Source organism: Protopterus annectens, chromosome 17.part0 (genome assembly GCF_019279795.1).
Source record: "Protopterus annectens isolate FY-2018-M chromosome 17.part0, PAN1.0, whole genome shotgun sequence".
Classification (NCBI taxonomy): Eukaryota; Metazoa; Chordata; order Ceratodontiformes; family Protopteridae; genus Protopterus; species Protopterus annectens.
The window spans coordinates 299,833,145-299,849,304 of record NC_056751.1 but is presented as its reverse complement, the minus strand read 5'-3'; the positions used below and the strand labels follow the sequence as shown (position 1 = coordinate 299,849,304).

At 37.3% G+C, this 16,160-nt stretch overlaps 1 protein-coding gene across 1 annotated transcript in view; it reads right to left on the bottom strand.

The window, feature by feature from the left end:
• RCN1 (reticulocalbin 1) overlaps positions 1-15,191 on the bottom strand; it is a 228,789-nt gene extending 213,598 nt beyond the window's left edge. Inside the window, exons 1-3 of the mRNA XM_044059691.1 lie at positions 15,067-15,191; positions 14,622-14,973; positions 5,645-5,838 (exon numbers count right to left, since the gene is read on the bottom strand). Of these exons, the coding sequence (XP_043915626.1) occupies positions 5,645-5,838; positions 14,622-14,842 (415 nt within the window). The 5' untranslated portion in view covers positions 14,843-14,973; positions 15,067-15,191. The remainder of the gene's footprint in view (positions 1-5,644; positions 5,839-14,621; positions 14,974-15,066) is intronic.
• Between the last annotated feature and the right edge of the window lie 969 nt (positions 15,192-16,160).

Below are 16,160 nucleotides of genomic sequence, written 5' to 3'. Positions count from 1 at the left end.
TATCTACTTCTGTTTTTGATTTCCATTCCTGCTTGACGCCGATATGCTTCAGCTAGACTAAGCAAAGAAATTATCTTAGACTTATTCTCCTCATGTTACAAAGCTTTCACTATGTTTGTGTCTTGTGAGGTCAGCAGATAAGTGTGGAGTCCCATGATTGCAGATCTATACATGTAATCAATTTCAAGGAGGCCCACAGCTTCTTCGGAACAGGGAATATGTAATCTTATTATGCATTGATTTTTATAAATCATTTGGTGAGCATGAAGCATCCTTCTTGTTTTCCTGTCTAATCTATCCAACATGTTTCGGGGCCAATCACTCCAAAACTGTAAGTTAGGACAGGAAGAGCAAATTGGTTTACAGCTTGAAATTTGTTCCTAGATGTCAACGCTGTTTTCAGGATCAAGTCTTCTAAAATATTCCTTACTAAGTTTTATTCGCATTTGTTCATGTTCAGCCTTCATCAATTCCCAAATACTTATACACTCCCTCTTGCTCAAGTTCTTTTATGTCACATTTTTGTCCGAAACTGAGGTTTTCTTGGTGCTGCAGTTTTCCTGCTTTAAAGGTTGCTTTTGCACATTTATCAAGACCAAATGACATTCTTACATAATCTGAAAAAGTTTTGACTACTTGCAGTTGTGCTTTCAGTTCCTCATCTGATCAGCTATAAAATTTTAAATCATCGATAAACAGAAGATGTGAGGTCTTCACTTTGTTGTTTTCTAAGAGCCAAATTATAGCCATGGCCTAATCTTTTTAAGTAGACAGCTTAATGGGTCAAGACAGACTAGCAGTGGTGACAGGGAGTCACCCTGGAATATCCCCCTTTGAGTTTTTATCCCTGGAATAGTAACTTGTCCATTATCATGCTTAATTTTAAAGTGATTTGTCACGGTTTCATGGTCACTGTAATGTACTTGATCAGTGTAGGGTGTATCTTACACATTTTTAAACAGTCTTTTATCCATGAATATGGGATACTATCAAATGCTTTTTTGTAGTTAATCCATGCCATATTTAGATTCTTCCCTTTTCTTCATTATGTCTTTATTTAGCAACAGATTACCCTTTGTTCCATATGACTCTTTTACTACCCCTTTTGTTTTATTGCCATGACTGAATTTTCTTCTAAATGACTATAAATTCTGTCTGCCTCAATTCTGGTATATAGTTTATACGTCGTCAGAAGGCAAGTTATTGGTCTATAATTTTTGGGATAACTTGCAGGTTCACTCTTAAGTAAGGGCATTTATTTTCCTGTTGTTAACCAGACTGGTGTCTATTTGGGGTGCACATATAAATAGTTCTTACTCATGGTTAAATCTTTGTGCAAAGATGTTAATACTTTTAGCCAGAAGTTACGTACCGCATCTGGGCCTGGGGTTTTCCATCTGGAGGCTTTTCTTAACTTTATCTCAATCTCTCTGGCCATTACCTCATTCCATTTCATATCCTGTACCTGTGAACTTCTTATTCTTTTACGTCTTCTATACATTTAGCATCTTGTTATGTTCCACAGGGTCTTCAAAGATCTTTCGCCAAAATGTATCTATTTCTTCTTTTTGGGTGATCTTTCAATTCCTTTTGCCTTGTTTCCCAATTCTCTACAGAACTTTTTGGGGTGATCAATAAATTGCTTATTTTGTTGTTGTTGTGTCTTTCGGCTTTTCCCCGGTTAGGGCCGCCACAGCGGAACTCCGGTCCACTAATGATTGCAGTAGATTTTTACATGCCGAGTTGCCGGCCCTGACGCACAACCTTCAACGAAGGTACGCCCATTCACGCATGTCTCCACACAGAAGACGCTCTAGCTGAGAATTGAACAGGACAACATCTTACTGTGAGGTGACAACTATATTTATCTGTATATCTTCTAAGGTTTCTGGCTGTGCCGACGGTTTCAGTTTATTATTTGCAAAAAAGTGCAAGATAGATCCTGATCCATTACTTTTATCACATCTTTTTGTAGATCTGTTCATTTTTCTATGCTCTTCTAATAGTGACACTTGCCTTAACTGCTTTATAGTTTTCTGTATTAGATACTTCCATGATGGTATTCAAATTCTCCCCTTGCTTTCCCTTACTACCCTGAGATCTTGTGGGAGAATTTTATACGTTATTAATTTAGCTACACAGTAATATAACCTGTTTACTTCTGTTATATCACATGGATCTCTATGGACAGTCCTAATTCCTGTGTTCATTTGTTTTATCAAACTTCTGACTTTTTGGGTCTTTATTGACCTTCTGCAGTCTATTGCTTTTATTGATCTTAATATGTCTAGTTCTATTAAATCAAGCAACTCTTTTCTTAGCTCATTTTCTTCTAAACTAAGGGCACATTCTTTGTTCTCCATTTCCTGTGAGCATTCTATAGAGAGTTCTATATCATCTTCCTGTGGCACAATTTCATCCTGTGTCATCCATTGCTCTGTCATATGGGAACTCACTCGCCAATCACTCCTCAACATTGACTTCATCAGAGTTGCCACAATTTCCTGCTCCTTCCCTTGCTGTCCAGCTTCAAGTGAATGTTTATACTGGTCTCCTGTGGAAGGCTCCAAAATATCTTCATATGGCAGCTGCCCAGTTGCTTCCCATTCCACTGATTTTTCCTTAATTTGGATGTCTATTGTTCTGTCCTGCTGTGGTGCTTTCTGAGTTTCAGTTTCTATTTCTTTAACTTTTCCATTACTAATCTTCTTTTCTACTTTTCCTCTTTGCCTTCTTATTTTTTGTACTATAAAGTTTTCCATGTCTGAATTATTTTGCCTGTATTTCTAATATTTTTGGTGCTGCTCTTTTTGCATTGATTAAATTTTGCTTTCTCCTTTGCATAAATATTACATCATGTTAAATCTCTTTTTCTTTCCCATGTCCATATTTCTTCTTCAGATGTCTCCTGATCTTCCCGTTTCTTCTTACTCTGGGGACTCGTTCCATCACCCTGTGATGTAACCTGTTTTAGACATTCTATACCAAATCCTTCACTTCGCAGGCATTCCATAACTTCTATTTTTTTTAATTTTACGTTACTATCTTCTTTTCTACATTTCCTCTCAGTGATATTATTTTTTATTGTGAAATTTTCCATATCTGGATGCCTTTGCCTGTATTTCTCTTCAAATATTTGGCTTTCAACTTTGCGTAAATATTTTACCATATCAAATCTCTCTCTCTTTTCCATGTCCATATTTCTTTTTTATACTTTTCAAAAATCTCTAGGTTTTGTTTATATTTCTGCACTTCCTCAGATGTTTTTTTTTTCCAAACAGATCAAAGTTTCTTGGTCTACATACCGTTTTTCACACATCTGTTTTCTTAATGAACACGCATTTTTATTTGACGCTTCTTACAGTTTTTTCCCGTGGAAATATTTTTCTTTCCTCTAATTTCTCTCAATCTTTTTGTATATTTTGTGTCTGGAAATTCTGGGCTTTCTCAAAAATAGTAACAATACATAATTTCTTTTTTATCCTCAATAGTCCACTCTATCGTCTTTATGGCTCTTCTTTGGCCTATCAGCTTTTCGGATTTGTGTGGACTGCTACTTCCTTCTACAACAGGGGGGCCATCTTCCCCCTGGGCCTGACCTAGCCACATTGTAGCACTGTTTCTGTATTTTGAGGATTCTACACTTTCATTTTTTCCAGTCCTGGCACAAGTGCACCTACCAGGATCGGGCACTTTTTTTTAAAATCTTGGGTCTTGTGCACCCAGCTATCTTTTTTTTTTTTTTTGACCTACTTCTATCCATGATTTTGACCTACTTCTATCCATGATATATGCTATATAAATACAGTCTAAATATCAGTGTCATTTTGGTGAGATTTTGTGATAAACAGGGTTCACCTCGTGAAGGTACTCACAAAGAGTTGAAGATGAATTCAATTTCAGCAATACTATTCTGCTTTGCTTGCTGACTTATCTCTCCATTCAGACCCCGATATGAATGAGGAAATGGTAAAACAAGCCCCATCTAAAATAAATCAAAGTTCAGCAGCAGGACCAGATGGTCTTAATGGGTGAATATTTGAAAAGTTGATCCCATGTTTAACTTACTTGTTCCAAAAATCATTCAATGAAGCATTTGTTCCTGAACTGTGCAAAGAAGCTGCAATAGTTCCCATATGGTACAGAGCTATCACCCTATTAGTTTTATTTGCATATTGTGTAAGTGCTTTGAGAGAACACTAGCTTTACTGTAAGCAAGTTCTGGACTTTACCTCTGATATATATCAGCATGGATTCCTTGCAGGGAAGATCATGTGTTACTAATTTGATAAGTTTTTATGAGTAGATTGTTAGCTCATTGGATAACTCAGTAGTTATTTATGGTGTGTTTTTTGATCTGGCTAAGCCCCCCACCCATGAAACGGTCATAATGACTTTAATGAGAACCAGTAACTCTGGCTATGTAGCTATAGGGGTATCTAAAAGGCTACTGGGTAGAACCAACAGAGTAAGAATTAAAACTTCTTACTCCAAGAATAGACTGATGGCCAGAGGACTGCCTCATGGTTCAGTCTTGGGGCCACTCTTATTTGGTTTAGTGATATGAGAATGTCCAAAATCTAACACTGTACGATTAAGTAAGTTTGCTGACGATGCTAAGATAGGGTGGGCTGTAACCAATACTAGTGATTGGTATCTGTTGCAATCTTACTTAGATAACCTAAATGAATGGACAACAACCAAAGGTATGAGATTTAGCAAAGTAAAATGTACTATTCTATATTTTTTGGCATAATAATAATAATAATCATCATCAATATCCTAAGGCCCTGAACAATCAGGTTTGTGTCTTCTAAGGTAATGAGAGATCTAGGTATTATGGTAGCTATAAATGTTAACTTTGAAGTTCATGTGACAAATATTATTAGGAAATGTTATGGCCTTATGACGAATGTCCTTCGATGTTTCGCAATTAGAGATATTCAGGAGTTATTAAAATATCGATTTAACAAGTACAAGACCTAATACCAAGTATGGGGAACTTTACGTGCATTAAATGTATTGTAACTGAAGAAGAGATGAATTCAAGAAACCTTTACCAGGCAGACAGATGGCTGTCAAAACATATCCTGTAAAGAAAGACCGGTATATTTGTCTTTATATTCTTGGGCTTACCAGTTTCTAAGAGGTGACATTATTATGACATACAGATGCCGTAAGGACAAATTATTGGTCATCATATTAGACACTGACTTTATTGATCATGGCATTAATACAATGAATAAAAATTTAGATGTAAAAATTCCTATTTCCAATTCAAAATTAAAGAGCTCTTTCTTTCATATTAGGGCAGGAAGTATATGGAATTCATTACCTAGACATGCAAGATTGAGAAATGATTCAGCAATGGTTAAATGGGCATTAGATAACTGTTTTTATATTCTTTTTATATTCTCCACTGACGTCTATTTAGGCAAACTTCAAATTGGTCAATGTAGACCCTAAGTTTGTTAGTTTATTTATTGAACTATTGTAAATACAGTCTTCTATTTCAAGGAGAAGGGAGGAATGAATGGGCCAATACAGATGTGGCTCAATGGTCAAAGCTGGCAAAAGGAATGAAAAAATAAAATCCACTAAAGACAGTTGTAAAACTACAACAGCTGTTTAAATACAGACTTACCTAAATAGTAGCCATACGTAGCCTGCTTGTATTCTTCCCAAGTAACTTTACTGTCTTTGTTCATATCATAATCCTTCCACACTTTTGCAACATTTTCGTATATATATCGATTCTGGACTCTTTTAATCCAGTTTTTCAATTCTTCTGTAGTCACGTAACCATCACTATCATTGTCTATTCTGGCAACAATTTTCCTGTCCAGAATAAAATAGGGAGATATTGATAAGTACATTAATAAACTCATGATTAGCCAACTTCTAGCAAAAAATTGCACAGGTAATTCATTTAAGCAAACTGCAACCTCTGTCGATCTTCCTCAAGGAGGTAAGGGCTATAAAGCATCTGACTAACAAACACATTCAGTGACATTTAATATACAAAACTGTTTAGATTCAAACTACAAAAATACTCTATTTAGAGGCGTACCTTTTATTAAGTACACTGAGTTTTGTGCTTCAGAGACAAAGTTCAAAGACCTATCCTGCATTCCACAAAAACCTGGTGCAACTCTTTCCACTTGGTTCAGCCCACTGGAGGTAATACATCATTTTCAAATGTCCATCTTCCAAAAACAGGGTTATAGAAACAAATTGTGGGCACAAGGTTCCTCACACTCTGATTACAAAAAACTTCACTAGCTGCAATTTGTAATATGTTATCACAACCACTCCATGTCACCTCGAGAATGTGACCACTTCCCTCAAAACTTAACCCAACATACAATGAATAACACTTTTCTACTCAGCAACTTCACTCATCCTTCCACTGACTGAGAAAACTATTACTCGGCCACTAACACTAACAGGGCAGAAAACTAATTGATTTAAACATTAATAATCGTGAACAGATGGTTAAAAACTCTGACAGATGGCAAAAAACATGTCAGCTGTCCATGTTAACCGAAAAGGCTCTTTCCCTTATCATTCTAACTATGATGCTGTGACGATCACATACACCATAACAAACCTAATAAAAATGACACAGCCCTTAAAGATTTTTCTAACTACAGTTATGACACCCTGAACAAATCACCTTGCATCAGTTAACTGGAACTCAGTATTAGCGGCTCACACAATCTAGCGATGAAACACGCACAGCCCTCTACAACAATCTATATGACTGAATTTACAAATACGTATCCGTAAGACATAAATATAGTGGAACATTCTGCAGTAAACAGAAGTGGTAGAGTTAGAAAATCACACCATTATTAAACCAAAAGAAAAGGGTATATTAAGCCTTCAGACATTACCCAACCCAAAACAACTAGGCAAAGAACTCCTCCATTCAAAAAGAACCCAACCCAAAACAACTAGGCAAAGAACTCCTCCATTCATAAAGAACTCAGAAAAACATACACAAGAAGCAAAGCTTCATTCAAGGCACGACTTTACATCAGGAAGGATGACGATAATAAAGTCTTCTACAATCACATCCAAAAAATGAAGGGGAAGAGCAAAAATGTTATGTACACAAACAAAAGTATATCATCAAAACAGAGCCAACAGGTATTACCAACACACTAACATTAAGAAATAAATACTGTGGGAAGAAATAGCCAGGGAAATGTTATGGCTAGGCTTGTATAGGTCCTAAGGCCGATAGCCTAGTACCAACCTATGAACCTATAAGATTTGGTTTGAATATTGTAACAGAGGAGAACCCCAATCACTCTTCCTCCCTGCAACATGATCCCACCATATGGTCACCTCTGTCCTCGTTAAAGTCAGAAACACCAGTTCCATTCCATGGGACCAGATGAGATGCCAGCAAATCTAATTTGTGCAATCCAAAACTACATTCTTTATACGGCATCAATAACTATACCTACTACCTTGATCCTCAGAAGCAAAATACTGCTGTTCCAATAGGAACTCTAATCACAGACTAAGACAGAATCATTATGGAACATAAGCAGCCAAAGGAAATTTAATTCTCCATAACTTAAACGTTACAGTTTTGTCAGAGGTAGCTCTTGTATGCTTAGCCCTGTAAATTTCTTTGAGAATGTGACTAACACACAATATGAAGGCTTCTCTGTACATGCAGTTTTAACCCAATCTAGCTGAAGTGTTTCACTCCATGCCCCATGACAGAATCATAAATAAACTCAAGGATCTAAAAGTAAATTATGCCATAATAAGTTGGATGCACAAATGGCTACCTGGTCATACACAACAAGTTAAATTAGAAGGACTCCTATTCTCACCATCTGGTATTACCAGTAGACTCCTCATCTTCTGGGTAAGGAACATATGACATCCCCTAGTAGTCCAATCTACCTGCAACACAATCCACTCCTTATGCATTGTCTATTCCTACCGGTTATCATCTGTCCATCTTTTGTGTGTTTATCCAGCCTATATCTTCATACATTCACCTGTTTCTTTGCACCATTTTGTGCCTTTTTGCCTACTCTTCCCCCTTATCATCTCGTTTCCCAATCGTCCTCCCCATCAACCCTTTTTCCTCAACATTTATAAGAAAAGGGTTAGCTCTACTAATAAATAAGTGTCTTGCCTTCCCCCTACCTATTTTTTCAACAAGCAGACTTACTCAAAGAGAAGCATATACTTCCCTATTTCCTACTGCTCTATACTCTCCTTTCATGAAGCCAGTAACTGTCCAGCATACCAAACACCTAACAGCAAGTATTTATGTGCTGCAGGTTAGTCCAATGTAGTGCTTGCCAAAAGCTTCCCCCACCACTTGCCGGTTTGCTCCATCTCCTGCTATTAAGCACTGTGAGATCTATGCTAGCCTGCATATGGTCACTACTTTTCTCCATTAAAGTAGTGTTTGATCTGTTCCACTTTGGTTGAATTAAGCTTGTTTAGCATTGTACCTACTGCAGAACTGGACACACCTAGCTGCTCAGCTGCACAGACTGTCACCATTTGAATATTCAGGTTTTCTTTTCACAGCCCTGTACAACCACTAAGCTGTATAAGCGTTGCATAGGCACACTGCAAATCACGATATATCCCTTACAAGAAAGTATATAAAAATGTGGTATACCCTCATTTACCTTTGGAAATAAAAAGGTAAATTTTCTAACCACAATATGACCCCTCAAAGATGGGTGATAATGAGACAAACAACCCATTCCAGTGGAAAAGGAACATTTGTGGTTATGTACGCCTCACTATTAACTACATAAATCTGTTTATTAGAATAAACGTGTGCAAAACTGTTATTAGCCAAATAATCAAGTATCAATAAACCTAAACTACTGAATCACCACCTCAATGTCTCATCGAAATCAAATAAACCACGACATCAAATAATCTGACAAAACAGCATCAATAAAAAATGTGTACACATCAGTTTTCAAGAGGCAAGCCCTTCTGCACTCCTTGTAATAAAATAATTCTGAGGTCACACAAACATGAAGAAAGGAGAAATATATGTTCCTGACCATGTTTTATCTACTAGTTATCAGCTGTATAGATGTCTGCTCCAGGACTGCATTGTTTAGCTGTGTTCAGTTTGCAGAGAGATAAATAAAGTTTACTTGCAATAGTTTATAGGTCACAATTTCATGCCTCCAGAGCCTGTTAACCTGAAATTGTAGATGCTACATGGCACATTACATCTGCCTAGCTATACGTGATGTGCCATGGTGTGTTTCGTAAGACAAATATATGACAGCATGCTTCTGTGTCCAGGATAAGAAACTATGGTCTCCCAAGTCCTACCTGCTATCTAGGAGTGTCGTTAGAGATTTGCACATTGCTACATATTCACTGTTGTAACACTGGCTTATACAAATGTTTTATTACACCAGTATCCATCACACTACTGAAGGAGTAGTCTAGAATTTGGATAGGTTTGGCAGAAGTCAGCTGCATATCATTATATTGACACTTAAAAGAATGCATGTATGAGACAGCTTGTAGATGGGTCTTGTATTCTTACCTGGGAATCTAGTCAACAATCCATCCTGGCCAATGAATCTGAGCTGTTCAACATCATATTGACTGTTCTCGCCGAGATAATCTACCTACAAAAATTAATAGATGCTAGATTCTTTTGAGATCTGTAGAGTTATAAATACATATTTGCCATATCTGCTACATTATATGTATGTTTCATATAGTCTTTTAAAAATGCTGAAACCCTTAACAAGAATTTAGACAGGTTTTGTGTGCAGAAGGAGAACTTTTACCAATGGCAAGGTGGATGCCTACTGCTATACTGGCCACCTGGCATGGCAGTTAGTCTAGAGAATTAAGGCTATGCACTACTAATGAGCAGCATCCTGTAATCTAGAGTTTAATTCTCTCATCCACCATCTGCCTACTGTGTAACTTTGAGCAAATTACTAACCAGACAGTGCTCCCAGGCTGACTTGAAAAAATGTCCACATGGATCAGAACTCTACCCAGATTAACAAATGCAAATAAATAAATATATTAGTCTGCATTCTGATGTACCATATCTGTTGCTTGTACCCATAATTTGCCCGTATCAGCTGCCATAGCTAACGGACCCAAGCAGCAATGTTACAGAGCTGCGCACTATCCTGGCACATCACTGGGGCCAATATGAATAAAGCTTAGCAAGTGTGATGAAAAATGATAAAACAGCCAAATGCCATGGCTGCTGTACCTCAAGGTGTAACAAGTAATACTGTCACCATCCACCAGCTGTGAAATATGTAATTGCAACAGTGTCTATTCAGGAACAGTGGTAAGAGTACAGTGCTGTGTTGTGTAATACAGTTCTGCAGCTGACACAATTTGCAGCAGACTGCTGAATTACTTTTGAAAGTTGTTCAATGCAGAGAGAATATTAAGGTCAATACTACACACACACACACACACACACACACACACACAAAACTGGAACAATCAGACTTGGATTATAATGGTGCTGGACATTTTGGTGCTCAGCAGCCAACAGGAAAGAAAAAGAAGGGAGATTAACTATGTGGTTGGTATAGCTTGCCTGTCCCATTACTTCTAAAATGTGCTACTATCATCTGGGCTACTTTTTACTGTCACGGATTTCAAATGCAGCTCCTGTATATCAATTACACTACTCTCCCCTACTTAGTACTACATATTTGTAACTTGTATTAATTAACATTTTTTGTAGTGCAGGTAACATCTCCAAATATGCAACCCATGAAATTCTTCTTTACTTTGTTCACTGACCTGTTATCACTTCACCTACGTGTGCACTACCTGCTTGTTTTTTACTACTCCATTAGACTTATATTTTATTTTCCTCACCATTACAATCTCTCTGGTGAATGTATACAAAAGTTTTGCCCTGCATTTTGTTATTCTATTATTCGTCTGGCTAATAAAGCTTTCAGCTCAAACTGCATACACCCCTAGTGACACAGATAACGACTATACGCGCCATTCAATTAATCTATCTGGCCTGTACATTGCACTGCTTTGGTTGTTTTTTAGTGTGCAATTAGATATGATTTATACACCAGGACTATGCTGTGCTGCACTCCTATGAGGTGCAATATTCTCCTGCAGTAGCCTACATACATGCAACTGCTCACACATACTGTAGTTATGCAGGATACTTCCTGTTGTACTTCTGAGCTGTACGATTTGTTCTGATGCATCCACAATGGAGTCTGCACTTGCACATCATATATATGTATATAGACTTCCTTCCAGAGTGAAGTGTGTCTTCCTAAGGTGAAAAATGACTGTCCTGCCATAGAAGTACCATGGTGTTCTGATATGCACCATTATGCAACACCATGTTACTCCTTTCACCATATGGCTCCAACATTTTGCAAATGTGGTGCATGTTACATCACCAATGTTCTGTATGTATTAACATGTACATACAATTCCATACCCATCAGAGCTTCAGCATTTTCACTTACTGGTACATTTTTCACTAGTGTGTAGCACAGTCCTGCTATGCATTACTGTTATACACCATACTTTTCCTTGCTCCTCCATGACATGTTGGGATGACTGCATTTTGAGGCACAACATCTTGTAGGTATATGGCATATAAAATGCACCGTTACCAATACTTTAGATAATTCACAAGACTGGACTTATCTGCTGTTCCACCTCCTGCATAACTCAGGTCTTCTGCAACACTGTGTTTGGTTAACATCTTCCTTTTTCCACTATGCTAGCGGCAAAGAGTTTGAGCATAAAACTTCTTCATCTTGTTTCTTTACTGTCTTATATTGATCACAATGTATCTCTTTACGATTCTCATATGTTCTGTTCCCTCAATCTAGGTTTCTTATTGTATAGTTTAGCACTTCTTTGTATAGTACTACCAGATACCCTACTGCACTACATTAAAGTCTATTCTAGAATTCATAGTGCTGGTGGTTGTTTTGCAAATCATCTCTGTTTGGCTGCTTTGTGCCATACTGCCTTCTATGGTATACACTTTGACAGATATAGGATGTGACACTGCCAGCCCAGCTATCTGGAATTTTGTAAATAATCATATGTCATTTGTGAATATTGATATGATTTATACAGAACTTTATGTTATGTACTAAGCTTCAAGAATGTAACCATAGCATACCCTGCCGGAACATAGAAGATTAACTTACAAAACTTCAAGAAAATAGTTGAAATTAAGTGCTTTACGATGGGCTGTAAAAGTTAGTTTCAATGCAGCAAGCAGACACAATGTCTAGAGCTAGGACTTTTTGTATTGTCTTGAAACAGAAATAATTACTAGGCTTCAAATGTAAAAGCGTTATATTGTTTTACGACTTCAAAGTTTTGCAAACTTCTGAGAGATATGTACTTCTCACATAGAGATGTTAAAATTCTATTAGAATCTGTTTAGGCTGGGAACTGAAGTCAGGTGACAAAAAGTGATGTCATCCAAGCTAACCCAGCAGTAATGTTTATTATTAACTTAAGAACTCTCTCTCGGAGAGATTGGACATTTTGTATCTTGTCTTGGACATAGAAACATCCACTCAGCACTTCTGCATGTGTGTTATCTGTAAGTAAGACTTAGGGCATAGCATCTCTTTTAGATATAGACAGGAATATAGTAAAGATTAGTTTAGATGTTTTCTGTATTTATTTGAGACTGTCCTGCAATGTTGTTTTAAAATATTTCCTGTGATTTTGAACTCTTGAAGTAACTGTGTTTGTTTTCCAAGTATTGCCTTGTTCTTTTATTATTAAATATATTTAAACCTATCTTTGAGGCTGATATTTGTGAGACATATTTAAGCTCTTAAAGTACTTACATATGTATTTGGTGACACTGTACAGGCCACTCCTAAAAATAGCCTTGCAAGTCTTGGTCAAGGCCACCATTTGGAATAATAGTAACATTACACAGTAAGACTGGACACCCTTTGTAAGGGCCTTACAGTAGATGGTGGCTAATGGCAGCTGGCTATACCTTACAGTCTGGGCAGAAGGGGACATAGCTAGTAAACCTGTGCCAGCCTTTCCCAGGTGTGTGTGTGTGTGTATATCAATCAAATCTCAAAGTGTGTGTGTTTCAGCTACTTGGGCAGGGACAAAAAGCACTGGTTGGACAGAGAGGATGCTGGAGGTCTTAGCTTGGCCACTCGGCTGAGATCTTAATCCTATAGCTGTGCCAGTGGGGAGTCTTACTGGGGATCCGGAGAAAGAGGGAGAAACCAGCCCCACACTGACTGTGATCTCTTTGTGCTCTTAAGGGAAATTGTACTTTACTGTGTGTGTACTTGTCATCCTCCCATTATGTACGTCCCTCACTGTTGCCAGTGGTGAGGACTGAGGCTCCTTGATTACTGGGCCAGTGCAGGGGCATCACATAGAACATTTAAAATATTATGTCTATGTACCCTATTTCCTGCATCTGTCTAATGCAGCTGTTTGTTGTTATCACTACATTACACCATGCCGTTTCTCCAGTAAAAGCCTATCAGCAACTACATCAGATGTAAACATCCAGTATCAGTGGTTCTGAATTAAGTTATGGTTCATGCACTGCTCCAGGTTTCACACTGATTATAAACAACAAAAGTAGCTGAAGTCACTTGTCATTGAGGAAAAACAACAGGAACACTGTCATCAAGTACAGTACTACACATTACAATACACAGCCCTGATGAAATACACACACACACACATATATATATATATATATATATATATATATATATATATAATACAAACACGCATATACACACACACAGGATCCTGGTTATGTACAGACTGTTGACTTCCTTGTCAGTAATAAAACAGTTACAGAACAGTTATATAAACTACTCCTCATGGAAAACTCCCAGTAACTGTTTACTACCACTATTAACTTGATATTTAATAGTATTTTTTTTTCAAATAAGCATGCAAAGAATTTCAAACATAGTAATATTAATTACTATGCTTGCATCTGACATATCTTAGTGGGGGCAGCTTTTTTATGTTGCAACAAACTACCACTTGATGTGTTGCATTTATTCCACACTACAGTTCTAAGTACTATTTAAAACCCAGTAAGCCTGCAATCTTGGAAGTGTTCCTGGGTGCAACCCTGGGACCTCCCATGCCACGTTATCACCACTTTAATTAATGGGAATACTCCTTTCACTGTGCATTCCATAGTTGATGTCTACGTATTTAACCTGACAGTGTGACCCACATTCCAATGCAACAAACATGTAAATGTGTATCATATACAAGTACACAAATACGCAACCAATCGTTAACATACACACTACGTATAACTCTGCATTGTGGGGGCTTTTAAAAGCCGTTATTACTTATTCCCTCGTCAAAAAAGGTAGAAGCCATACTGAGTGATCCTGTGCTATGTTTATGTGAACAATTCTTAAATAAAAATGTTAGTTAAAGGAGTTATAGTACATTATCAGCTTAGTATTCAGTACACTAAACACATCCTCCTTACTCAGCAAAATTAAGCCTCGACAAGTCTCCCAAGACTGCCACAGACATGCAGAAGGCTTGCCTTCCAGCTGTCACTCCAAAACATGGACACAACCAGCTGTACCTACCCCAATCTATCCTTGCTCTCTTCGGGAGTTAACTGATCGAAAGTCCTGGCTTCTTCTTTTCCCAAAAAGGCCTCGTGGTCATACTGGAAACTCTTATTATCTTCGTGCAGTTGATCGCTCAGCTCAGGCTCCTGGTAGACCCTCTCTTTTCGGTAGGTGGGCTTACTGCACACCTCCCCAGCAAGTGCCAGCAGTAAAGATACTACACCAAGGAGCTCCATCCCATGGATCGTGCAGACCGAAAAAAAAATAATGCAACAGTGTGCAGTTGGAGCTATTTTATGCGGTTGTGTCGCTGATTTATATCGGGAACCCCAACAACTTGAGGCTTCACTGTCACTCAGCTGTGCCCCTATAATAAACAAGGCAGAAACCCCAAATAAAGTTACAAGCAGAATAATACACGTAAAACGAGAGTAATTCTATACATTTAATTCAAACCTACCGGTTTCTCAAGATCTTGATTACAAGTAAAAACGTAACCTACACAGTCTGTCTGTGAGATTTTAGCCACAACCAATTATGTGGGGGGTTACAGAGTGATCCTAAATGCCATGTCGTTGTCTATTGGTGAGAGGTGTGTCTGCGGCAGAGAGGGGCTGGGACGCCACGTTGCAGGCAATCTTGAGTGTACAGTATAACTGTAACATAAGTGGTAACAAGTAACTGTTGCCTTCAGGGCACCTGTCTTATATATATATATATATATATATATATATATATATATATATATATATATATATATATATATATATATATATATAAAAAATAAAATATAAATTGAAGGATACCCTTTAAATATCAATATAAGTTGTTTAGAACGTTAATAATGTAGCAAGTTTTACATTAGTATGCGTTTTCTGAAGAATAAGAAATAGGAAACTCTAATGCCTGTCATCATTGACTGGCTGTAAATCTCAGTAATTTTCCAGAAAATGAAACATTGTTGGTGAGACAGGACAAACATTAGGGACCTTCTGCAAAATCAGGGACAGAAGAGAGGTATAACACATGGCTTTCAAAATGCTCATGGTTTCACCTCATATTTTTGCTATGTCCCTCTATGATGTTTGGTTTTCTTCAATCTTCAGTGACGCTGATGATCAAAATGTTCAGAAAATATCCATTAATTTAAGATATGTTATTGTCTTATTATGTTACTGTCTGGCAGTTATTGTAAGGGAGTAAGGCTTTCAGCTGTTAATAAACTAATCCATACAATCAAGTGTACATGATTTAATTTCTTCCTTTTCCTATATTATATATGTATTCATTTTTTACTTTGTGCAAGTTATTTAAACTGATTGTGCTCCTGGGTCACCTTTCAAAAGAAACACTTTGTCCAGGGTGCTTATCCAGTTAACAAATGCAAGATTTTTTTTAAATGATAGAGAAATATTTAAAAAAAATGTCCCTTATTATTTTTAGCTTTCTCCCTGGTTCTTGAACAAAGAAATTGACGGCTATATCTTTCAGGTTTATTCTTCAGCATACTATCATGAAGCCAGTTCATATATTGATAATGAAATACTTATGAGG